Source organism: Trichoplax adhaerens, genomic scaffold (assembly GCF_000150275.1).
Source record: "Trichoplax adhaerens TRIADscaffold_4 genomic scaffold, whole genome shotgun sequence".
Taxonomy (NCBI): domain Eukaryota; kingdom Metazoa; phylum Placozoa; class Uniplacotomia; order Trichoplacea; family Trichoplacidae; genus Trichoplax; species Trichoplax adhaerens.
The window spans coordinates 585,229-612,725 of record NW_002060946.1 but is presented as its reverse complement, the minus strand read 5'-3'; the positions used below and the strand labels follow the sequence as shown (position 1 = coordinate 612,725).

Here is a 27,497-nt window from a genome sequence, read left to right as displayed (position 1 = left end):
ACTAATGGGTACATGCGAATATTTAAATACTATACCGTAGTAGTAGCGCAAGACTGGACTAGCGGACTTCCTAGAAGGAGAGAGCGAATATCTAACTCGTTTAAATGACAATTAGTTAAAGTATCAATCTGCACGCTATAGGTACATTAAGCGATCAAACATCATGTTGAATAATCAATTACATTCATAAATAGTTCGTTATATACGTAAAATAAGGTGTGCATAGTGATTATATATCATTGGTTTATTAAATTAATATGGGTGCCGAAATACCTAAAGATACTTGTAATAGCTGTAACATCTGAATGATGATATTCTTCAATTGGTGACAATACACGTATAATTAGTCTAACTAACTACTGGGCTGCAGTGCAGAAGTACACTATCAAAATACCAACTATTTGTTTCTTTTTAAAAGAGAAATACGCGCGAATGTATTATTAAGTGAGCAAAATTAAGGCAGTATTTGCTACGAGTATTTCGACTGCAATAGTTGATTCAATTTGATCGTTTATTTATTTAATTCATTATTTATGCCGACTAAACCATTATTTACCATGATGATCCATACCATAATTAAAATCTCCTCTGATTTCATACAAGTAACGTGACAGAAGCTTCATTAAAACGTGGATTAGAACGTCTTAAATCTATTTCCATAATCCGCTGATACCGTTGGCAAAAACACTTGATCCGACGACTATAAGACGCAAGTGTATGAATTGTTGAGTACTACGAGGGTTTGAAGTTGGGCTCATAAAGAAAGTTAACACTCGGTACGTTTAGAATGCATGCCATATAAGATTACGGAAATATCTTATACCAGATCCATAAAGATAAGTTACGCGTATAATTATAATTACAAAAGCTACTACTGGATACTATACTAAGAGTGCAAATCGATGGCTAAAGGGTTGCCGACGGAATTATATACTGTTGATACTAGTAGATGCAGTATATCGTATATGTACACTGTATGCTGTCTTACGTTACTATGTAGCTTAAATTGATTTAATTTCCTGACTACTTTGAGCATGTAATGCTCCATATACAATACAGCTCATGATCGTAAAAGAATACATCATTTTGTACAACATAGCTAACACAAAAATCACTTGCTTGATCAACAGATGATGAGTCGCTACTGTGTAATAATTAGGAAATTATATTGATAGAATCGTGGTTATAATTAGCTTAATGATTCACAACTTTGAATCGCGATATGCATTATAGCTATTGATAAATCGACAAGAGCGACGTCAGAAGCTTAAATTTTGGATGCTCATACGAGTATAAGAATTTAGTTACATCCCAATGTACTGTGGTACTATAGAGATGTTGACAGTACTTAAATTCTGATTACCATAGTCAAGCAAATTGATTCCATTATCCATCTTGTAGGCGTTTCTCGTAAATTTTAGTTGAATGTAGTTATTGTGATATGGCTAGGATGTTTGTACATCTAATAGTTTCCATGCAATTAGACTAACGTTATCGTTATAATTTCGTAATGCAACTACTGTAGGATGCTCCATACCAGAATTGATTTCTTTCTAAATTTGTTAAGCTATCTCGTAATTTAGATCAATCTATTATTTGGGTAATTGCTTATTACGTGGATTAAATATAATGAAATCAATGTAACAACAGACATTTTCTACTTTGTAATTTACCCTAATATAGCATATTCAAGTAATTATTAAATTTAGTAACGCTGGGTGGTCGAAGATATACGAATTATTTCCGTGACTAACGACATATCAATCAATACGATACAATTCATATTAACATAGGAGTAATGATATTATTAAATAATTTCATCAGTCCATTACTTAATCCGTTGTAGTACGTCACTTGATTTATTTACACTAACTAATAGAATTATTATCAACGATAAATTTACACAGTAGTTATAATCAATGCCTTATGGCTAAAATAATTAGGTTAATTAACTGACATTATTCCGATGAAAAGTAAACAGAAAGTATTGTGTGCTTGATTAACTTTTGAAAAGAGTTCAAATTATATTATTTGCCTAACCTGTACTAATCTTCACTTGAAGTAAACATGTACTTTGATACTATGAATTATTCTGATGTAATGACCCTCTTCTAGCGAGACTGACCCGGAACGTTGTCTTAGTAGATGAACTGGCCATTTTACGTTAATCTTGGATATCTTAAAGTAGAGTTGATACGATTTACAAAAAGTCTTAGCTAGTGCTTATTCATTCTCAGCATGACTGATAAAACAACAAAATATCAGTTATTGCCGACTAAAGAAGAAGGTGAAAGTATTGTAGAGGACCACCATAAATACTATAACTGTTGTGGGTATCCTCAATCGAAGAGACAAGTGCAAATTTTCACTGTTCTTGCAGTATTGGTAATAGGATTTCTGATCGCTTTAATCGCTCTTTTAGCAATCGACGATACAGGGATACCGGAAAATAAAAACGATTCTTGTAGTGCTTTCTTACATACCCGACCAACATCAAGTTATTCCACATATGTAGCAACTTTAGCATCTACTCATCCATCATTCCCGTATCACCATGTTCGTTTGCCAAATACTATTAAACCAATCCATTATCATCTTTATCTACAACCAGACTATCAAAAACTAATTAATCAAGGTAATGTAACAGTCAGTCTTCATTGTCATCAGAAAACAGACTTTATCTTATTCCATGGTAGAGGGTTACAAATTAATGACATTCGGATTATCGATCAATCAACTGGAAACGAATTGACTGTCAAGCGGACATTACAGGATCCTCGAAACGATTATTACTATGTACAAGTCAACAGTTCATTGGTAACAGCGACTAATTATACATTAGTCATCCAGTTCAGTGGACTCATCTATCCTAACCGCTTACGAGGCTTCTATCGTAGTACATATGTAACAGCATCAGGCCAAAAGAGGTATGCAAAAAGCAATAATAAATATGTGAATTATTCGGTACTGAAGCAATGGTGAATATCACCTGTTGAGTGATTCTTATTCAAGATACTACACGAAAATATTGATTATAAAATTTTAGCGAAGACGGCTGTATATAGTTCTATATACGGTAACATAGCTGAAGATATCTGGTTGAAGTAATAGAATTAAAAATAACCTTGTAAAGAAACTATAAGAGATCAGTAATTAATAATTAAAATGAATTATCATTACCATTAATATGATGGCCATAGCATTGTAGTCCTTCACTAGACGTAATGAAATAGAGCTAATTTTTATTCTACAGAAAGAAGGAAGTCATTAAGAATTGAGAAATTTTTCATCCTGCTGCACATTTGCATAATACCTTAGTATTCACTTTTTAGTAATACTTTTGCTATTAGTAAAAATTACTCAATTAAATAATTGTAATATTCCACCTTGATAATATATAGCGTGGCTTTCCAAGGTTTTACTATCCAAAGTATCAACGATGGACTCTCTTTCTCACATTTACTTCTCTACTTTACATAGATACTTATACACGACCGATTTTGAACCTACAGATGCTAGAATGGCGTTTCCATGCTTTGATGAACCGGCAATGAAAGCCAGTTTTGAGCTAACAGTTGTAGTACCTCCTGGCTATCATGCCTTATTTAACACGCTAGCTCGAAATAATCATACTCTTGCAAATCAAAATACCATCATTCATTTCCAGAAATCAGTTCCAATGAGTACTTATCTCGTAGCGTTTGTAATATCAGATTTCCAGCATTTGGAAAAAAAGTCGAAAGATAATATTCTGGTACGTACTACGTCTACAAGATTGAATATTGGATTCCATGAGATCTGAAATCTGACAAGATAGTAAATTTATTAAATTTATTGCTGATTAGAACTAGTTTCAAATATTTACTTGGCCAATATGGAGCACTTTTAATAACATGAGTCAGATGAAATTACGCTTCTATATCTTTAAAAGTCACTCTCAGTTATTCAAAGTTTTCTTCACAATTACTTTGCTCGTACTAGACCTTTATTTGTTATTGACAAAGATATAATTAATGTTACTTTTACGATATATATATATATACACATGATAGTTCCTGCAGTTGGTTATATTTTAAAGTTCTTAAATCTATACCAGGTTCGAACATGGACTCATCAAGAAAAAGTACATGAAACTCAATTATCTCTCCAGGTTGCTGCAGACTGTGTTTCATATTATGGCAAAATATTTAATATCAAATATCCCTTGCCAAAACTTGGTAATTAAAACTTATAAACTAATGGTATAGAATATGTGTTTAATAATACGGAATGATCCATCTTTTATTACTATGAATTTACAAAAAGCTATCCAGATGATCATGCCAGTTTTAGTGTTATTCGACGATACATTATTTCGATTGTTAATGTAATTTAATCAAGTTTGCTATAACAATAAACAATTTGTAGCAATAATGTTATAAGTAATCATAGAAGAAACTAAAAGCTATATTCCTCTATTATTCGCAGATTTAGTAGGAATACCAGACTTTTCCTCAGGTGGAATGGAAAATTGGGGGTTGATTACTTTCAACGAGGTTCAATTCTTATATAATCTTAAATATGCTACGTCTACAAACTATTTCTATATTGTTGAGACCGTGGCTCATGAAGTAGCCCATCAGGTAAGTTAATATTTCTAAAAGCCGATAGGTCGTAGTCACATAATTAATTTCAGAAAAGAATGAAAATTGGGTTACATTTATACACTAATACATTGCAGTGGTTTGGTGACTTGGTAACGATGGACTGGTGGTCCGATGTTTGGTTGAATGAAGGTTTTGCAACGTTTGTTTCCTATCTAGGAATGAGAAATAGCAAACCTGGACTCCAGGGAGTAAGATACTAATATTTGTAAAGGGTCATGCCATTATTTAGGGCTTACTGCATAATATTGCATAGTAACCTAACTACTTTTTATAAGCTATGAACCAGTAATAGAATCTACACGTAGAAGAATCTTAAAAGACATTTAATCTAGACAAATTCATACTCAAAAATATAATCTTATATGTTGTATGTAAATTGCCTTGCTTGCATACGAAGATGCAAAAAATTTTTTAATGATTCGAAATTTATACTTCACTTGCGTTTTGGTCGGAATTTATCTGTACACGAGATATGGCGTAACTTAATTATTTTCTCTATCATTGGTAGTATCAACAGTTTAGCCTAAGAACCATGGCAAAAGCAATTATCGACGATAGTTTACCAAGTTCTCATCCAGTTTATCAACCAGTGAATGACCCAAATCAAATTGGTGCCTTATTCGATCATATTTCATACGATAAGGTGCCGTAGGCGATACCCATAAATACTAGACTAAAACTCTAGGATTTTACCATTTTTGCGTTCAAGAGTATAAACTTTCCTAATCATAATACAATAGCAAGAAGCATTGGTGATCTATTCGTCATCATCATGGACATAACCTATATTGTAATTTGGATCTTATTTTACAGGGCGCTTCATTATTGCGTATGCTCTATGAATATTTTGGAGAACAAACATTTTTTAAGGGTGTTGAGGATTACCTGAAAGCTTACGCATACGGCAATGCTAAGAGTCAAAACCTTTGGAATGCAATGTCATCGGTACTCTAAAGTTTATGCTATATTATTAGTAATAAAGATTAATGTGGTACCAAATTAAAGAATTTAATATCCTACTAGTATCAAACAATCAGGCTATTTAAAAATTGATTTACAGGTAACTGGAGAAAATATTAACAGTGTTATGAATACCTGGTTGCTCCAAATGAATTACCCACTTGTAACTTTAAAATTAGAAAAAGATAAAATCAGTATATCTCAAACAAGATTCCTTGAAGATAAAAACGGGCAAACCTTAGTTAATCAAACATCGCCTTATCGGTAAGTATACACATTATCGCAGTCTATATGCGCTTTTTTGACGAGATTAACAGTATTGTAGATCTAATAGAAATCAAGTTTATTATTGAAATAGCGACGAGCTAACTGATGTTCTTAACTATTATGATAGGTACAAATGGTTAATACCATTTTGCTTTGAAACTAGTGATGGCTATGTTAATCGAACAATAATTGGAATGAACGGAGGTGAACATGATTATCATTGATCTTAATTGCACTTATAATAGCCTTGGCGAAATAATTAATACATGTTATTGCCTTTGTACATAAGATATTAGATGCTTCAATTTCTTTTATAAAGTAAAAGTAACCATGAGATGAGTCCATAGGCATTTAGTTCCTTGTCTGCCGATTAGTTATAATACACGTATGTGTTAGTTTCAATAGCAGATTATAATTACAGAACAGGCGCAAACAGTATGTACAGTATGTTCAAGTCAAAATCTTATTATAGCCTAAGTAAGGTCAATATTTTATATCGCCTGTTTAGCAACACTACAATTACCCAGCGCTCCAAAATGGGTTAAAGCAAACTGCAACCAAACAGGCTATTTTAGAGTAAATTATGATGCTAAAACGTGGCAAAGCTTGATTGAGCAAATTCAAAGTGATCATGAGGTACGATATTTTCATTACATCAGAGAAATAATTCGTTTTCTTACTATGATACCATAATTCACATGATGGATAATTATTAAATGGAATATAACTTTTCTACATTATATTAAATAAGACACAATTAATGATTACCAGAAATTCAAAACAATACAGTACAGTTTTCTAGCAACTGACGATTTGATTTGATTTCTGTTTAACTGCAGAGCCTATCAATTCCAAACAAGGCTAATTTGCTAGACGATTCATTCTATTTAACGAAGTAGGGAGTGATTAGTTTTATTTTTACTCCTTTGAAATCATGAAATGCGAAGTCTTGATATTGTTGCTTCTCTTTCTTATTCTTGTGAAATTAATAGAGTTGGAAGCTTGAATCCTTCAATATTTTTAGAGATTAGTCGTTATTTAGCTAATGAGACTAATTATGTACCATTTGCTACCTCACTTCCTCATCTGGATTACATAATATCGACAGTAAATGATTTATCAAGCCAAACAATTGGAAAGGTAGACCTTTCACTCTTATTCTTAAAATAGCGTTAGGCATAGACATACTAGGTATACTATAATATTGGATGATTGCAATCTATTTCATAAGCTTGATTGTTATCTAGAAATACTTGAAGTATTTATTGCAGTCAAATTTGAGACAGCTGGGATGGAAGGATACTGGTAGCAATAACAAGAAGTAATTTATCCTGATCTGCTTAATGAATAAACGACTATATTTTCCTCAATTGATCTTTATATACTAGTCTGTATGGTGCTTCTTTAATCCTTCGACAGCAAATAATGCCCTTTTTGTTTAGATTACTAAGAACGGAAGTCTTGAGTACTGCCTGCTTCGCTGGTGATCGTTCAACTATACTTAATATTACCAACCTTTACAGGGAATGGCTATATAACAATAAAAGGTAAGTGGATAAATGGCCTAGAATGATATGAACTTTCATAACAACATTTGTTAACAATATCAGCCTACTCCTATTCGTGCAATTTCGTAATTACTGCGGTCGTGTAACGCTCGGTGTAACCACCCTATTCCCATCATATTATAATCGCAGCATATCAGCAAATTTGAAATCAGTAATTTTAAGATGTGGCATAGCTCATGGCGGCAATTGGAATATGCTGTTACAGCGCTATTATGCCAGTAAGGATGCAACAGAAAGAAGGATACTCATGAGTGCGTTAGCCTCATCGACCGACAAGTCCACTTTAAAGAAGTAAATACCTTCCGATAAGTCTAGACTATATTTTAATCTATAATTAAACGTGCACTGGCATTTACGATTGCTCAATGAGTGAGCGTTATTGATATTTAGTTAGTTATCTTAGAATCCTCGTAATTTGAAGTAATATCATTAATAGCTAAGATTAAAGTAAAAATATTCAATACCCTTTAAGCGTCGATATAACCAGAAGATCAATTAAATTAAAATAGATACCTTATAGTGTCTTTTTCCATTACGATCTAGATTGCTTAATATTATCATCGATAAAAGTAAAGTGAAAGCAGCAGAGGCCCTTAAAGCCATGATTTATATTGCACAAAATCCAGCAGGAACTGATCTAGCTTGGAACTTTGTCGTTTTGCGTTGGAATTTATTCTTTGAAAGGTAAGAGATAATTTATTTTGCAATAATGAGCTTATATCCTTTCTATATCGATATAAAGCGTATAACTGTAAATCCTATAATTTGGGGTCCATGGATAGATACGGCCAAGATACTTTTAGTATGGCAACGCTGATCACACAAGTTATCAAGCCAATGAAGAGTGAAGTTCAACTGGATAAGGTAAACTAGAATAGCATTACCTTATAGTGCTAATTTTAATTCCTTAGCATTTGAAACTTATACAAAAGTAGAGGTAATGTCTAGCAATTTCGAGATCTCCATATACAATCGGAACAGAAATAAAATATACCTTGATATTGTGTAGGTCAAACTATTTTTTAAGTGCACGCCGAATGTTGGAACAGGCCAGAATGCAGTCCCGAAGGCTATAGATCAGTTAGAAACGAAAATTGCTTGGCGTCGAAAATATGAAGGAGCAATTAGTACATGGTTTAATCAAATACAGCAAAAATTAAAGTTGTAAAAAAATGAACCAATCTACTGGATAGATTAATATTATTCTCTATATTAGGTAATTAAAAAGTTATGCTGCCTTATAGAATTTTATTGCCCAGAACATGGACTACTAAGGCTTCTTTTAGTAGTCCATGCCTACAATAAAGCTATTCTGGTCCAGATATCATTAGATTACTTCTTAACGAAAGGTTGTGTAATATTGCAGTTAATAAATTAAGCTACTGTGTATTGAATTATTATAAATTTATAACTGCTTCTCTAAAAGTACCAAGTGAAAGCGATTATTATCCAATGGTAAGATTGAATAGAGCAATATCCATGCCACGGTAATATCAAAATTGCAGTAGAAATATTCTTATACTGCAATATATCAGAGCATATCGTAGCATGCAATCTGCATGATCTTGGGAATGAATGTTCTTCCAGTAATTACGTTTTACTTTGGCTGAATTAACTACTTTTTAACCTTACGCTGTGTTATGTAACTAACAACCGATATTTTCAAAGATTAAAAGGAATTCTACAGAAGTACAGTTTGATTCGCAAGAATTATTCTTGAATGATTAATTAATATGACGGAGTAGAGTAGTTTTAGGTAGTAAAATCAGACATAGAAAAAAATTAGCAATCACTACTATAATGGGAATGGGGATATAGCCGAGTCTACGAATATGTTACACAAGAGTATCGGATATCATGTCTTTCAGCGCTTAGAATTTTCTCTCAGAATAAAGATCTTTCCTGGGACTATCGAGCTTTCATTAACAATCATTTACTTGGAATAAATTGAATACGCTCTAATATTTTACTAGATTAGCATACGTGGTTGTGGAGAAAAATTTCTGTAACATGTAGGGTTAGAAACTCAAATTTTCATTATCTTCACCGAAAAGGCAGTATTAGGATTAATTAACTCCTAAAGTTGCAAGTATATAAGATTGTGTAGCTGTATAATAAGCTTTAAAGCGCACCAAGTGGTACGGTATATTCGCTTAAATGGACAGATTAAATGTGTTCTCACCCTACTATTAGCCATTCATGATAGCAAAAGCAACTTGAAATATCGCCCGATATATAATTTACCAAGTGGTAATCACTCTCCAAGCACCTATGAAAAGGTTATACATGTTGGACTAGATGACTAACTATTTTTTGTAGAGATCTTTCATTCAGCCTCACTCTATAAAATCCTATGACGTCCATAAGAGGATAACGTTAAAGAAAAAATTTTCAATATAAATCTTAATGTTAAATCTCACAGCTATGAAATTCCCAAAGTGTGCCGTACTTTATTTGATAGTTGCATTCTCCGTTATTTAATTCAAGATGACCTTGCAAATAATTTTTATACTACTTATATTTAGCCATGGATTATTTGCTTCCATTCATGGTTAGTAAGAGGTAAATTTGCAGGATAGGTTTTACGAAGTGACAATCCTTTTACAAAACACGAATTCAACCAGTCTTACAAAAATGGTTCTAAGATTAGCCGACTTAAAATAAATCTTGCTCGTAGAATCGTTTTTACCCTACAATCTTTATATTGCAGTTAAACAAAGTAAATTTCACTGTGGTTGTATTCCTTATATAGTCGATATTCTACAATCTTTTATGAATAAGCTAACTTATTTCAAAATTTTATGGATAGTTAAGTAAAGCAGAAAAAGTCTATTTAGCCTTAGAAAGACACTAAAATTTTAAAACTCGTGTGTTTGGTGCTACCAGCAAACAAAAAGGGTCATAAAGGTAGCTTTATTTTTAGTAACCTGCGAGCATATTTGCGCTTAAGCTATCAAAATGTGACTGATTTTAAATATAGCGAACGTAAAATATCTGTCTAGGGGCCTAATAAATAACTCATATATTGAAATTAGATACGCAGAAAGGGATTGTATCTCATCGACGATAACCTCTTGATCTTATTGGTTTATTCAATCTAAATTTCTAGCAATCTCATTCGGATAAAGTGACCTTCCGAATAATCTCTTCATCAGAACTGCCAGAATTAATCTACATTATCATATCTACTCATAGTCCATACGATTATCAGGAATCCAAAATGAGTAATCGAGAATCAGAAATTCTACCGTTTGAATTATGTATCGAACATGATCGTAGAAGCAGATTACCGTCTTACTCCAGTGACCAAAGTTGTGATAGCAAGGAAAACGCTAAAGTCGCAGTTACGAATCGTTCTAGTACATTGTGCCGTACCTCAAGTCTAATACTGGACGATGTCGATACCAACATTTCTAATTGCCGAGAGCAGCTACCCCTAAGTAGGCAAATCACCGACACTGTTACTTCAAGTAAAAATTTAACTCAATGTAATGAAATTGAAGACGAGAGAGTGAAGAAACTGAAAGAAAATTTACGTAAACAAGTTATAGCATGTAGCAAAAATTGTCTTCGTGATATTGTTGATCGCCTCTGTTATGCAGGAACGCCAGTCAGTAAAATAACCGATAAATCTTTAAGAGCTATCATTGATTGCGTACAGATGACAGAAAATGAAGCTAAAATTGCTTTTCAGATCGCATTGGGGGTTTGTATGGTAGATTGTGATGAAAGTGAGGTGAATTTTGAAAGTAAATATCATCTCAGTTACTTTGGTAGCCACTTATGCCGTAACTGCTTCAATGTCTTATTTATGAGAAGCCAACCGCAAGAGAAGCAACGTTCTGTTCAAACTCGAATGATTAAAAGTAAAAGGTATGCTATCATACTATGAATGTCGGTGGCTACATCTTGATTTTTGCCAGTGAGATCAGTAATTATAATTTGAATCTTTTTATTTGATTTAATTGTAGTACTAAAGCAACACAAGATAAGGTCAGTCCGTTGATAGAAATTGAAGGAAAAGGGCAAGAGTTTACAGTAGTGAATGAATATTCAATAGATGATCATATAAATCTTGATGGCAGCCGTATTGATGAAATAGAACTTCCAGATATGCTTCATAAAGCATACCCAATACGCCATTGCTATGCAGAAAATAATAAAGGAGTACATGACAAAGAAGCACAAAATCAAGAAAAAAGTGCAAAATTTGTTTTAAGGGATGAATTGCTACGATCGCCTGATATGAAACCTTCTTCGGGAGAGTGGTATAAAGGTAGCGAAAGATATGCAGAGCATGATATAGGAGAACAGTACAAGAAAGCGCGAGATCAAGAAAAAAATGAGAGTTCAAGATTTGTTTCAAGGGATAAAATGCTACGATCACCTGATGTTAAACCTCCTTCAGGAGAGTGGTATAAGGGTAGCGAAAACAAACGTAAACGGATTTCAGGCATCGACGCGGATCCTAACGTAAATGCTGCTAGACGTCATCGTAGCAGAAATGATAGAAATGGTCGATTTAGGAGTAGTTGTCAAGATAGAGCTGCAAGAACAGATCATTATAGAGGAGGATACGGGCTAAGATCGTATCCGTCGTCTCGAACAAGAACTGATGGTAGATTGAGATCTCTTAATAGAAAATCGCCGCCTTCACGGTAAGACAAAATTAGCGAAATGACATTATTGGATTCATAGCAACTTAGAAACGCTACTATGATTAATTATGGATAATTAAGATATGTTTACTAGGCATATCTACTAGATGTACAGTCTATAGTAACGGTAGAGCATAAATTAATGTATCGCCTTTATCGACATTTCTGTGCAAAGATTTGCCACATTAGTCTGTTATTCCTATCTTTTCCATTGCATGTGGGACAAGATAGACTACTAAACGTTGGAATAGTACAGTGCGAGTACATACGTATTTAGTAGTTTTGAGGGGAAAAAGGGACAAAGCGCTTTGAATGTGTTATAGTTTGATTTTGTGGCATAGATTTAAATAAGTCAGATTTGACTATTTCGATGTGTCTTACAGCCAGTTATCTTACCATTTCTGTCGATATACAGCTTTCTATTAGCAACTGTTGACTTTAATCATAATATAAGCATTTAATCACTTTATATACAAGATCGAATCAAGATCGGCGAAGTACAAGAAAAAATTCGCGGAAACAACGAAGAAATTAATGAAAGATTCTATTTCTATTAGATCATGACTAAGATCTGCTACAATTGTCCCATAAGAAATGATTTCTGTTACAGTAACTTAAGTTAAAAATTATCGTCTACTGGAAACCATGAGTTGAAGTAACTTATTTTAAGCACTTGTGTTTGATTTATGACCTTAGTTAAATATAAGTGTAATTTTGATCCCATTCATTTGTGCTAGTTCTAGAATTAAAGTAGTGTTGGTCAATTTTAAGTTTGTATCTCATTAAAATATTTTAGTTTTATACCGTAATTATCATTGACGCTATAATCGATACTAAAATGAATATCTGGAAGCATTTCTTGTCGTTTGTCGATGTTTAAGTTCAAATTAAGTTTGCAAGCTACGAGCGAACGACGTACTTACTCTTTCATTCATGTAATCATCGTGATTCAATGATTTTATCTTCTATTTTATAGTCTTGCAATTTCTTAACAGTGCGATATACTAAAGAGTAATTGTTGAATAGAAGGATGGTTATACATATATACTGTATGATCGATATCTCAATTTATGCAGATATAAAAAAGTTTTAATAATAAATTCTTAAACAATTACATTGTAGAGTATTCAAATTATTTCTAGCTTAACGTAAAGTAATATATATGTCTGCACATATTTATAGCAATGAAAGATCATAAATTAAAACAGAGCAAATTTCTCAATTTCCAGTTATTTAATAGTGATGCTTGAAAGAATTACTGTAAATGAGTAGCAATTTGAGATGTTTACTGATTAGAGCATTACTCTATCAGCTAAAAATTACCAATGCGAAGGATTATTCTTTTTACGTCTTAGCTACAAAACTTAATTGCGACTGAGGATTAAAGTTTGATAATGAGATGTACAGATATTATACAAGATCTTTTATAATTGAACTAACAGTCTAAAATTTTGATAACCAATTGTCAAATATTTTTTATACCATTTATAGTTAACTACCATGGTGAATGTTGTGACATAAAAACTATTATCGAACATTATGTTTTAATGAATATTTTACGTTGAGTTTATTAGCATTCCATGTTAATGGTATAACTGACAAAACTTAAACTTTCTTCTAATGCCCTAGCTAGATAAGCATTTTATGTTACTGTGCGATATTAATCAGTTATAGGGATTCATTTCTTATTAAAAATTAGCGAAGATCAAAATATTTCTTAAACTGAAATTTAATATTTTGTAAGTAATTTAAAGACATAAAAGATACGCTCGGAAAGGCCCTATTGGATGACTGCAGCTTTTGATTCTGGTTGTGGGATCAGTGATTCGCTTTCATGACATATACCAAAAGAGCTATAGAATAAAATAAATTAAATGCTTAGAACTCTATCAAAATTATTTTCAACAAACTCAGTAAATGTGGTACCCTAAAGCGTCAAGAATTTCGTCGAATGACGTCCACGTGCCGCTATTTGCGTTAAGTTGCTGAAGAAAAGCTGAGAGCTATAAATAATTGAAATAGATTAGTGACATCAACTCTTACTGAAGGACAGCCTATAAAACTAACGGGAGCTTACTTTGCTACTTTGGATATTTTCCATATTTACAGAGTTGATTGAGTCGTTCTCATCATTATTGGATGATGATGGCTTGTTCCCATTGTCAGTACAATGACTTTGATACTTGCTAGAAGATTGGATTAGTTCTGACATAAAGTCAATGAAGTAACGAATATCATTATTTCGGCTCACTTCTAGCTCATTTTCATCTTTTGCAAATTTCCATAATTTTGATTTTGAAAAATTATACAAAAACGGAACCAGAACTCCCTAGATATAAAATAAATTAGTAAATAGTGACTTTACTATCCTCCATAGATGATTAAAGATTTATTATGATAACAATATCTTAATTAGTCAACAAATGGCGATCGACCAGGTAGGCAAATTGAATCGCTGGCACTTTTAAATTCTAATACTACAGTAAATTGACTAATCAATGTATGTCTGCTCTTAATTTTTATAGCTTGATCAGAAAATAATAAATTTGAGTAGCCCCTATCTTACGGCATCATATATGATAAAATGCAATAAGTCTTGACAAAGATATGATTAAAAGTAAACAGCAATTTACTTGGCTCGATTTAGTCCATAATAAGGATCCCACAGTGATTTCTTGACCATAAGAAATTCCAATGGAATGCAAATGTCGAAAAGCTGTAGCAAGATCTTGGATTAAATAGTATAATGTACTAGGAGAGAGGGGAAATAGGTTTCGTGCTGCGTCGACTTTGATATATTCATCAAAAATTTCAAAGCAAATTAACCTAGTCAAGTCAGAAAATGCACCAAACAAGTTATATTTGATTGATATTAAGTAATCAATATTTATGGGATAATAAATTATTTCTTATAAAGAAAAATAAGTAAAATGCTAATAGCGACAATTAGCCAAATTAGCTGTAAATTGATACAATTATTCATGTGGATTATATCAAATTACTGTTGTACTGTATGTATTTTTGGAAATCTACAAGTAAATATTCATCACATTAAATCTAAACAGTACCAAAGTAAATATTTTATAAACGTGTATTAATTATCAAAGGGAATTACTAACAATTTAGATTTCAAGCGATGACATAAAAGTTCGTTCAACGCTTGGGGTAACTTGATCAATTCCGTCTTATGCGACCAAATGTACTGTATGATATTCTCACATTGTAGATGCTCTTGAATATGCGTTAAAATATTGATATGATGTAGCCACTTTTCAATTTCATTTGTATTATAGCTAATAAATCCTAAATTGGAATATTCGTTTGCCACTTTTACCGTAGAAACAATTGCGACATTCTTTATTAGAAAAAAGGATGATATTTTTAGTTTTTGCGGTTGTGATAGCTTTGCGTCATTGATATACAGTAGTATTATCTTATTTTTTTGATGGATCAGATACTTACGTTGATAAAGTCAACAGTGGGTCGATTCCACGGAATAAGATTGGTAGACGTAACATGAGACATTGCTTGTCTTGTCAATCCTGACAATGTTTTTATTACAGATAAATTTATCCATTAAATAGGCAAAATATTCAAAATTACTATCTATACGTAAAATCTGGATAGCATTGTAAGAGCAACATACTGTAAGACGTATGTCGGATAATGGATTTTACGCTCTTTGCTGTACAAATAGAACATTTCATACCTAAGTCTTTATTGGATTTTGATACAACCAAAATTTTTTTAACTTTGCCCATTTTGAATTTTACTATACGTTTTGGACGAAGACGATATAAGATGTAATGCCACGATCGTGAAATGGCATGAACTACCTGTACCATCTTAATGAATATTGCCCCTAGCTTATAGCCCAACTGATGGCAATGTTTCAACGAGTCTTTAATTCGTAAAACTGAAATATAGATAATATAAGGTATGATTCCATGTTGTTCAAGTTAGAGTATTCGCTGACGCGCACATAAGATAATATTTTATCTTTTCCGGTTAATTTATCAAATATTATCCTATATAAGTTTGTTTCAAATCTTGATTTATGAAGTTTTTAAGCTTTGTTAGTAGTCTAGCTTATAAATTACTTAAATTTCTTTATCATTCAGCTACTGCGATATGTGAAATAAACATTTCTTTTAGGTCATAAAACTTTTCCCATAGCTGTTGCTTGTAGTAGTAATTTTAAATTAATTTACTTTTACATATAGTACCAATTGAAAATGTTTCACGGTCTCCAGCTACACTAAAGATTAGTACGTATAAATTTCTTAAAACTTGATACTACTGCATCAATCACAGCTAGGCATTATAGGTGATCTTTGCAACAATTAATGTGGTTAATTGGTATTTAGGTAGGAAAGCGATTTAGCTCATTTCGATTTTTAACACTTTGTTTTGCAATTTTATGCCTATTTTAATTACTACTGCTACGTATTAAACAGGACTATGAATCAAATTATAGGATAGCAATTGCTGAATATTTTTTTCATTTTATAAATAGCATATTGAGTCACTATTCTTGTTTACGTTTGCATTTTTAATTCTGCTATAATTCCAGTTTAGTTACAAATAGTAATAGAATTTAACTTCAGTTGCATAGCTATTTACCGGTAACGAATGCTTGATATGGTTAAGAATTACAAACACTACAATTAGATATAGCCTTAAGAATAATGTATATGAATTAGAATGTATTACTGGCAGAAGCATTTTGGTAGATTAAGTCGAAATATTACATATACGGATATGAGTAGTATGATTAAGGATACAGGAAAATCACCTTCTTATTAAATTCTTGATTTTTAGCACGCTTTACAATATAGAATATCTGATTTACTTATGTGTAATAAAGATGTTATCTTGCAATTGTTGAATTTTATATCTGTAGCATTTAGATTAAAATTTTTGTAGGTAGTGAATATTTTATGAGACAGCGTATGTGTTTTAATATATTTACAAACAACTGCAAACGATTAGAAAGAGATGAATTCTTGGTATACTTTAAAACTTTAAATCATATCTTTTTATTAATCATCGGTACCAACTTACTTGGATAAGAATACTTAATCAAAAATTGGCAGGTTTGCTTTCAATAAAAGTAAAATCGTATAAGGTTGATAAATTTCTCCAGAGTTATTACAGAAAGCAAAGGAATATATCGCTATGATTTTTATTGGAAGAATGCAGGGTTTTTAAATAATTCATATCCATAAACATTCTAGTAGTTATTTTTTTAGCTGTCTCCTTAAATAATGTTTTAATTATAGCGCTGACTAATCTAATAACCTAAATGCAGTTTGATTTGCTAATGATTAGCAAAAGGATGCATAGTGTCGTCATTGGTGATTGTGTAATTAAGCAGCCATATTGGTACAACGGAATAAATGTAACAAATTTAGCCAACAACTTTTCAGAAATTGCAATACGTCAAAATAAAATTACAAAAGTTTAAGGATCATCATGTAGCAGATATATTAATGAGTTTAGTTAGTACTAACATTTTTTAAGTTATACCCGCAAAGATAAAATTGATCTAATTTTTAAATGATATCTTTTAACTAGTGCATGATATAACCCTTATGTTATGAATTATAAGGTAACTTTTCTGACAATGTCTTAGACTATTCCTTGTGCATTTAATAATAGTCTATTTTTGATTACAGAATTAGAAAGTATGACGTAGAATTCGATTATAATTTTTGTAATATCTTTTTGAGAAATACAAGGTATATTTTATTGGGTGAATGATAATGTAATTTGGCCTCTGTTGAGAATGCTGCAGGAATAAGTCTAGAATATATCGTGGTCGGCAGAAAGATTTTAAAATAGAGTAATTGAATTATAGGATAGATTTATTGTTCATAGTAACCAATCAAAAATGAATTAATTTCACTTATTGTCATGTTTAAATAGAAAAATTTCAATTTCCATATGCCTTGATGAAAAGATAATTCGCTGGTATAAAATTACACCGTTAGTCATTCTACATGACACTGTTACTCAGGTATTGATGATATTTCTAATTGTTGAAGTTATTTTTTAAAGTAATAGACTATATCACGAAAGACCCATATGAGATGTAGAACGTTTTATTTATGAGTATTATAGAAAGTTGAAAAGTTTGATTGTAGTTTAATATTAGCAACTCTAGCAAAAGACAACGACTACTACCGTAGATAATTCGAAAAAAGTATCTCGTGGTCCATGATAAAAGTTAGTTACAACTACAGCTGAAGATTAAGGAGAAAATTAGAATTATTCTTCCCTTAAACTTACTAGATATTGGATCAAATTATGGTGTTGAGTTATAAAATATGTACTGAATATGCTTTTTTCTGTATAATATAATTTAGTATTTGTATTGAAAGGATGATAATAAGAGCAGGTCCATTACAGTAACCATTGTAACTGTTACGATTGATGGTATGCTTATAGGCGAAAGATTTAATTTCTATTTATGAGGAACGCTATCCAATTTACAGTACAAGGATAATTTCTATATTGTTAAGGTAAAAATAATAGGGTATGTTCATGATATCGCATCATGAATTATTGAATTAGCCACCCACATCCATCCATGATAGGTATTCTTTACAGATGAGGGTCCTTGAATAACCGCATAGCTCAAATTGATTTAAATTAAAATATTAGTCTGGTAATGAAAGCTTGCATGATAATCGATTTGTCCACTTCGATCGTTATAACCTGCTCTCGTTATGACTAGTCTGTACGCTATCGAAACAAGAACCAGTAAAATCGTGTGAATCATCTGTGGATAGTAGAAATATTAAATATCAATTGACCATATTGGTGATTACCTACAATCTTTCATGGCTGTGTTATTAACTTAATAGTACGGTATGTGACTGATTGATTTTCTGATGAGTAGTTTTGTTCAGTAGGGCCTCGGACAATTTGACGCGGTCAATTTACCGCCGTACAATGTAGTAGTACAGGATGGAAACAATATCAATGTAGATTTGATATTATGAGGATGAGTTGAATACTTTGCAGCGTTCAATCCTATCCACCGTGAAATGAATCGAATGCAGTAAAGTATCTGTTTTGATATTACGAGGTTGGATTGAATATTTTACTGTACACACAGCGTTCAATCCTATACAGCGTAAAATTGATTTAATGCGTTAATTGTCTGCGGTAAATTATCCGGTTTCGTGTTCAGTAGGTATCCATACGATGCATTCCCAATACTAATTTAATATAATTAATTCAATTGGATGATTCTGATTTGGCCATTTAATGAAGTCCACATTGTTGGCCAGTTCTCAATGAGAATGATACGTAGTTTTCCGACATCATCCACTCAGTCTACTTGTACTGTCTATTTATAGAGATGAATGAGTATCTGTGGTGTATACTATATATGTTCTGTACAGTCATAAACGTTTAGCCTCTAGTGGACACAAGTGTGGGTCATGGTCGGCTGGTCTAGCATAAAAGGATAAAACGATTGCTACACAGTTTGTATCCACTCGACAGGAAGTTCCATGCTTGAGAACTTTTCTACGAAATCATAGCCTACCATTTTATTTTTTTAACGTGGCTGTTTTCAGAGGCTTCTCAACAAGTCTGTAGTGCTTTTTATTTTTTGACTTCTTTACGGAGAGATGTTTGTCTGGACTATAATAAAGGCTCGTGGAATAACTCACTCACTAAAAAATACAGTAAGCAATGTACAGCATGAAGATGTTGGGCTACACAGTCAAATAGTGTCACCGATTAAATGTATAGTATGATCCTATGATACGCGTCGTGTTGGGCCACTAGAGGCTCGTGGAATAACTCACTCGCTAAGAAATAAGCAATGTACAGTACAACATGAAGATGTTGGGCAACACAGTCAAATTGCCATGGATTAAATATATACTGTACAGTAGTACGATAACGCGTAGTGTTGGGCCACTCGACGCTCGTGGAATAACTCACTCACGCAGAAATAAAGCAATGTACAGCATGAAGATATTCGGCAACATATTAAAATTATGTCACGGATTAAAGGTATACGATACGCGTAGTGTGGGGCCACTAGCGGCTTTCATTTGCCCGATCGTACTGAACGCGTAAAACCTAGCCTAAACGCTGTACCCACTACGATGGGCGTCCATGTTGATTGACTGCATGGGGACTGGACAAAAAAAAAGTTCGTGATATTTGTTACTGTCGTGGATAATAATGATTAATTATTATAATGAATAATGAATAACAAATAAAATAAATCAATTTATAAGAATAATCATATAAGAATTGTATTGGTAATTCATGTGGACTGATTGAGTGGATGATGTGGTCCTACTCCTGTTTGAATATCAATCCAAGGGTTGCTACTGGTGCATTGCTAGGAATAGAACAATAGAATAGGCATGCATTTGCCACAGCATTCATTGCGGGATAAAAAAGAGTGTACAGTACAGTGTACAGTGTACAGTACTCTCTTATCACTGGTGTCCAATGCTTCATGTTATTCATCGATCAGTATGTATTGTATGGGGAGGGGGGTGGCCTAGTCAGATACAGATTACATCATTGGACTGACTTATTCATACACACAGCGTTCTCGCCTATCGCTCTATTCTCATTATCTAGTACTATTCTCATTATCTAGCAGAGCAATACTAGATAGCGTTACTATTACACGTACAGTACAGTAGATAAAGCCAAGAAGAAATTTATTAATTATACTGTACAGTCTAATAGACAGTAGATCGAGTTTTACTCCCTGTGCTGTCTTTTGTCGATTCTGGAGTAGTCCCTGATCGTTACAAGCCATCGTTTTACGCGTACCACCGTGGACTACACTTACTTGATAGGAGATAGAAAAGGCTATTTAAAGTTCGCCTCGCTACTATCGTAGTTAATACTTGCATCGATTACTCTATCGTAGTAGTTTTTATTCTACTGAGGTACTAGGGGGTACTATCAAGAAACAATCAAGTGGACCAAGAGAGAGAAAAAGTCAAAATGGGCGCTACCTCTTCCAAAGGCCGATATAAAGTAAACGACTCATCTCATGATACTTCCTACTTGCTGGATCAATTTGTATCCAATCAATTATTATTCGAAATGTATGATAATGCAACCCTGGACTACATGCAACAAGCGGAAGAAAACAACGATGCCCACGCCAATTACCAACTGGGTAATTTTTACCATCACGGCTTAGGCTACAAATGCAACAAAGATTTAGAAAAGGCGTATCAATATTACGAGAAAGCAATTGAACAAGAACATCCTACAGCCATGTATATGATTTGTAAATTGTTCGGTAGTGATAAACGTAAAAATAGCCAGGATTGTGTCAAGCTCATGAACGAAAAGAAGTTAATTAACATGAAGGCACGTTATTATATTCGATCTGCAGCCCAAGATCCCTATTATTCCATGGCTCACGAAGAATTAGGTTATCACTACGTTTATTCTCCCGTTTGGAGGCGTGAAATTAAGGAGATATTCAGTAGTTATCGGAATATCGTCAAAAATTCCAATCAATCATCCAAAGAAGAATTAGCTCGTATTTATAACGAATTAGGCTACTTAGCCGTACGCTTGAACGCTAATGAGGATCAAGCAGTATTTAGAAAAGCCTTTGATTTTTTCAAGCGTGCTGCTGAACTTGGCAATCCAGCTGGTTACTTCAATATCGGTGGATGGCTCTATTACAATGGTTTCGGTGTCGATAAAGATGAATCCAAAAAATTGGAATATTACAAGAAAGCTGCTGATGATGGCCATCCTCGAGCATTGTATATCGTCGCCAATAATTATCACTTTTCCTATCTTGAAAGTCGTAACGATGAATTGGAAAATGCTCTCGACTTGTTCCTCTCAGCTTCACAGTATGGCTTTGCTGAGATTTTGTATTTCATAGGAGAATTTTTCTTGTATGGAAGGGGAGGTGTCAAGCAAGATTATGAGAAAGCTCGTGATTATTTTGAACGAGCTGCTGTTGCTACTGATTTTACTACCGGCAGAGGAAACGCATGGTCCAACTACGTTCTAGGCTATATGTACGAGAAAGGCCATGGTGTCGAGTGTGACTACAATAAAGCAGCGCATCACTACGCTTTATCGGCTAAAAAGGAATACTATGTAGCTTATTGCAGGCTTGCCAAATTAGTAGAAAAGAGAAAGTTGAAAACTTCCGACCTTTATACTGCCGTCGAGTTATATCAAGCAGCTGTAGATTCTGATGATGATTTTGCTGTTTGTTATGCTCTTTATCGACTTGGTAAAATTTATGGTATCCCAGACAGTGGCTTTTACGATCGAGCTAAAGCGACCAGCTATCTTCGCGCCGCTCAAGCCAATCAGTTATATGCTGTCAAAATTCAAGATACGGCGGTAGTTGGTCAATTGTATCGAAGTGGGGTAATGTACGAAAAGGGATTAGGTGTTTCTCCAAATAGAGAATTGGCAATAAAGTACTACCAAAAAGCCGCTGAATTATCGAAACAGAGTTACAATATGTTTGAGAGGTATAATGGCGGTAAGGCACAGAAATGTTTTGATAGATTAGCATTTCGAGGGACAGCCGATGCTGAGGAAGCGAATGAAGAAGAAAATATAGAACACCATATCAAGGAAAATTTGGAACAAGCAGAAATTACCAATTCATCGGATGATGAGCAACAGTAACAGCTTGCGTCATGTTGACAAGGGACATTATTCATCATGCTAAAGGTACTCCTAAACACTACAAAACATACAACAAGATGTAACAAATAGCGAAAAGTAGGTAAAGCAACTGAGATAGTTCTTATTTTAATTACGAGTTATGCTAGTCTTGAGATTGGATTAATAAATAATCATGCCAAGGCTAATTTTGGGCACTTTTTTTTAATTATATTCATCATTATCGTTTATACAGTACGGTACAGTCGCATTTTAAATTGTTACCGGTGCCTTCAGCCAAGACTACTAAAATCCTATTATAGTAGTCTTTGCTTTAGCATGCGACTATTTTATAGCGTAAATGTCGACTTGATATGCATCTACAATTAAAACACCTTAACCCATTTTTTAAATCATCTTGGAATAATTAATATCTGCGTTTTATTGACTGTACTGTGATCATGTGTACGATTAATGAAATTATTTACGTTTTGTCTCATAACGTCTCGAAACTGCTTCTGTTCCTTGCGGTGCACTACACGGCAGATACAAGACGTTGCAATTATGTGGTTACCGCTAGCTAATCTCATTATCGTTCATTGATACCATACAAGGTGAAATTGATGGTTATAATTCTATAGGTAATGTTTACACTACTAAGCTGTGAAATTTTAGATCAGGAATTTATTAACGGCATCATTATCTTCCCCGTATTTAGCTATTTTTAGCTATAGCACTCGTTTATACTCGAATGACTTACAGTACTATAGAAGTGCAAATAAGCGAGCTGCCTGTTTCTCAATACTGTATTATGCGCATATGCTTTGATAGTCAAATTACTACTGCTATTCCTGTCGGTATTTATAAAGATTGGAGCTGCTACGATAGCAATGTCGGATCAGGGTGATCTTCGTTCTACTATCTTATCGCATTATTGCTAGCTTTAGTTCATTATCACCCATCCTATATAAGATAGCACTTCAGCGTATATACTTCGTTGTCATATATATTCATATATAAGAGAAAAATTTTTCGTTGCAATGATGAAAATTAATAATCCTTTCGAACTATATTCATTTTGGATAAATATATTTTCTGTCTAATGAACATATTATTCTGATTGGATCACTGTTGCAAATTGGGATAGTACTTGTATTCTGATGTTGGTAGTATATTGCTTAGTAGTAGTAGTAGTAGACGACTGATTTATTTGGGTTTATATGGCTTATAATTACAGTCTAAAGACTGCGAGGGGATAAATGCATTCTTTATAATCTATGCATATTATTACTTTAATTTTACTTTATAAAGGTAAACTGTATGTAATTCTTATAGTCTGTAGCATGGTTTTATTTTGGCTGCTATAGCCTCTACATTTTAGCTTATTGATCAGGTACTCCTACAGCTACATTTTTAGTTTCTCAATATATCGACCAGTATGATATATTGTGGAGTCATTCATAAAATTCGTATTAAAATTCCGTTGATTAGCTATCTATCATTATGCTGTATATGTTTCAGTGCTAATACATATTCTACGTTCTGGTATACGGTATTGTGTCCTCGATATGTATTGATTGTATTTATGCCTTATCTATCTTTTTTATATATGCGAAGTACAGTATATGCATATAAATATATATCCCATATATGCATATACGTATATTATACTTGATAATCGATTGATCTATAATAGATTCTATGGAATATATATTACATTGTCTTATATGTATGGAATGTTGTTTTTGTTTATCTAAGATTTCGTATAAAATTTCATTTAATGACTTTCCAACTTGTTTATTGCCAAACGAGGTCTATCTTTGTAATGCATTGCTGATCTATACTAACCCGGTTGCTACAGTACAGTATTGTCTTTCAATGGAAGTGGTGTAGGCACTGACATAGTTGTGTCAAGTTAACCCTTCAATTTCTTCAAGGTCTATAAAAGAAGTGTGAGATAAAGGAATTTAAAGGTTACTTACGAGTATACAATCTACTTTATTGACAGCCCCGCCATTTTTTACTCTATGTATAGGATGTAACGGTTGAGTAGCAAGGGTTTGCTATATAGCTGTTACATTTAGCCCTTTATGAGGGAAGCAATCAATCGTTTTAGTAAATCAAAAAAAATTTACTACGCCATTAAGTAATGATTTCTACTAAAGCTTACCTTGAATTTGAAACTTTAATTGAGACTAACACTATTGTGGTATGCTAACTGTACCAAACGCGAATACAAACTTTGACTGCTATAGTAACAGATTTATTGAAGTAAATGCATATCATCATCACTAATGCATAGCGCATGCTAGGTATGCTTCAATGTTCATAAAGGATAATTTCTGAAAGCTTAATAATTTGCTACCATGTCTAATTGACTAAGCACTTAAATTTGAAGGTCTTCCTATCTTACTGTTGAGTACTACATCAGGTCTCATAGACTGTCACCTCACTTTATGAACCATGGTGATATTTACTGTATGTATATATTTATTTCTTTACACTATATAATTTTTGAGTTGACAATGAAATCCAGGGTCATAGTGTAGTTCTCTTCGTATTTGATGTATTTCTAAGTTATCTTAACAACTAATCGACCTGCAAATTTTACAGTGCTATAGTAACTATTGTATAATAGGAGAATAAGTACACTGGCTTGCAGACGATTTCATTAAATACGTATATTGTCGTTTAAACTAAATGTTATCAATACATAGCGATTAATAGTCCTTCCTAGTAATTCCATATAACTACAGTGTTTCCAAATGGCTTTTAATCGTTGTAGAGCTCGAAAGCATCAACATGAGTCTCCAACTTTTGAGTTGATTGATTGAGGCATAGGTGTTCATTTAGTCCTGCTAAATACAGAACTGCAGTGTTTTTATTCATTTTTTTTTTGCGGAGGGGGGGGCGGCATTAATCGCTTATGATGTAAAGTAATCGCCGTCACTTTCATACAGTGCAGTATGTAACTTGTTCAAAGATCGTAAAAACACTTTTGTGTATCATTGAAAGTTCAAGAAGGATTTTTGGCGTTTGTAGTTGGCAGTTTACGAAACCTGCTAAGTTGCTTATTAAGGATTTGAGCGATCTGTTTACGTCAGTAAAATAGGGGGTGTACTGTATTTATATTACTGTATATAAATTGTTATTATTACTGTATTTGCTTTCGTACTTTACTGCGATATATACAGTATGCACCCGCACGGTATGATATTTGTTAGAGAATCAAAGTATATTTTTCTCCTTTGAGAAAATTTGGCAAATTTATGGGATCGTTGATTTTCCTTTTATATTTTTCTTTTTCATGGCGCTTGGATCACTGTACTGCACTCTATACACGTGTAATAACTTTTAAAATGTTAAAAGACCAAAACTGTCTGGCGCATATTGTATACCGTCTACGCGTACGTATTCACAATTAACAATACTGCAATGTCATGGACTTCTAGCAATCTCTGATAGGATACTATCCAGTTTGAGCAGTACTTCAAAGTTTTAACTTTCCATACTACTGATACTGTCCATTGATTCTGCTGTACAGTACATTAAAATCTGATTAAAAAGATTCAATTTAAGCAAAGTCGGCTTATCACTTGACTTGAAACATGAATTTTTCGTTTACTTGGCCGAAACCTCTCTACCCCTGTTAATCAGTGGTGTTACGGACTACTTGCTGACAATTTTACGTCGTAAAGTACTTACTTTGAGTTGCATGTACAAATTACTACGTTAACCTGTCGAAAGATCGAGTAAGAATGTAGTACTGCTACTATAACGCCTAAAAACTACCCTTCTAAAAGGCTGACAATCAGTATACTGTACCACTGCAACAGTGTGAGCAACAATATGTTCTTTAACTCTATAATTTCGGAAACGTAGTGCCGTAATAACCAGTAACAAGCGGATTACTGCATGTTATTTATTTTTACTGTCCACGACTGCACGTAGACCGGGATTTTGTCTTGTGAGTTGCTGATTACCATAAAATAAAATGAATCAATAATTAGAGTGACTTTTTATAGTAAGGTAGAGTAGAAAGGGCCATATTGCGGCTCGTTCTGTCAAAATCCTTTTCACTGTATGACAGTGGTGGATTATCGTGACCGCACATGGAGCAGATGTATCGATCTTTGGCCCGGTCTGGTCTTCAACCCATTTAGAAGTCTCCTACTGTAGTACAAGGACTGTACAAATAAACTCCCCTTCTAAATACAGTAATAATAATACAATATATTGTTTATTATAAAGATAAACAATGACAAAGTGGCTAAAAAAAAAAAATTGCTCAGACCGCTTTTAACTTGTCAATCTGGCAATCTATAATAGAGAAAGATGTGCAAAATCGGCAATAGTACAGAAAGTATGAACTCGTATCCCTCAGTATGCAGTACAGTCAAACTTGACGTACAGTAGGGATCGTAGAAGTGAGTCCTGTACTGAAAGTGTAGCGCGTACCATGGTCAACGGTCTAGTACTGTACAGTTTGATTTGGATGCCACCGCTGAAAAGATCGAGAATTGTAGACGTTCAATCAAGCCCAAACTAGATCAATTGGATGTTGTGGAGATATCCTTCCATGGGTGTATATCAATATTATCCTACAAGAATTTTAACGGAATACAATGTTGATTTTTGAACGAAGTGGTGTCATGGAAAATAATTCTCAGACTGTACAGTGTACAGTACTTCGACTAGGACATCTACAGTACTGTACTGTACTGTACACTGTACAAGATCTACGGTACTGTACT

At 33.2% G+C, this 27,497-nt stretch overlaps 4 protein-coding genes across 4 annotated transcripts; 3 read left to right on the top strand and 1 right to left on the bottom strand.

The window, feature by feature from the left end:
• Nucleotides 1–2,523: 2,523 nt before the first annotated feature.
• Nucleotides 2,524–8,579, top strand: TRIADDRAFT_442 (uncharacterized protein; the record flags this gene model as incomplete). The annotated part of the gene is made up of 18 exons (XM_002111753.1): nucleotides 2,524–2,927; nucleotides 3,481–3,754; nucleotides 4,097–4,217; nucleotides 4,468–4,622; nucleotides 4,721–4,834; nucleotides 5,155–5,289; nucleotides 5,460–5,591; nucleotides 5,707–5,870; nucleotides 6,001–6,077; nucleotides 6,382–6,509; nucleotides 6,713–6,768; nucleotides 6,866–7,013; nucleotides 7,121–7,194; nucleotides 7,316–7,420; nucleotides 7,571–7,732; nucleotides 7,985–8,125; nucleotides 8,224–8,305; nucleotides 8,451–8,579. Coding segments are annotated over 18 exons (2,601 nt in total), but the record flags the coding sequence as incomplete, so codon positions are not given.
• A 2,082-nt stretch (nucleotides 8,580–10,661) lies between these two features.
• On the top strand, nucleotides 10,662–12,634 carry TRIADDRAFT_55175 (uncharacterized protein; the record flags this gene model as incomplete). Its single annotated transcript, XM_002111752.1, has 3 exons — nucleotides 10,662–11,314; nucleotides 11,413–12,099; nucleotides 12,577–12,634. 3 exons carry the CDS (start codon nucleotides 10,662–10,664, stop codon nucleotides 12,632–12,634), a joined length of 1,398 nt encoding a protein of 465 aa, XP_002111788.1.
• Nucleotides 12,635–13,879: 1,245 nt separating this feature from the next.
• Nucleotides 13,880–15,860, bottom strand: TRIADDRAFT_55174 (uncharacterized protein; the record flags this gene model as incomplete). The annotated part of the gene is made up of 7 exons (XM_002111282.1): nucleotides 13,880–13,952; nucleotides 14,026–14,102; nucleotides 14,177–14,428; nucleotides 14,733–14,925; nucleotides 15,219–15,454; nucleotides 15,562–15,641; nucleotides 15,809–15,860. 7 exons carry the CDS (start codon nucleotides 15,858–15,860, stop codon nucleotides 13,880–13,882), a joined length of 963 nt encoding a protein of 320 aa, XP_002111318.1.
• Nucleotides 15,861–21,093: 5,233 nt separating this feature from the next.
• Nucleotides 21,094–22,767, top strand: TRIADDRAFT_55173 (uncharacterized protein; the record flags this gene model as incomplete). Its single annotated transcript, XM_002111751.1, has 1 exon — nucleotides 21,094–22,767. The coding sequence occupies one exon, from the start codon at nucleotides 21,094–21,096 to the stop codon at nucleotides 22,765–22,767; it is 1,674 nt and encodes a 557-aa protein (XP_002111787.1).
• Between the last annotated feature and the right edge of the window lie 4,730 nt (nucleotides 22,768–27,497).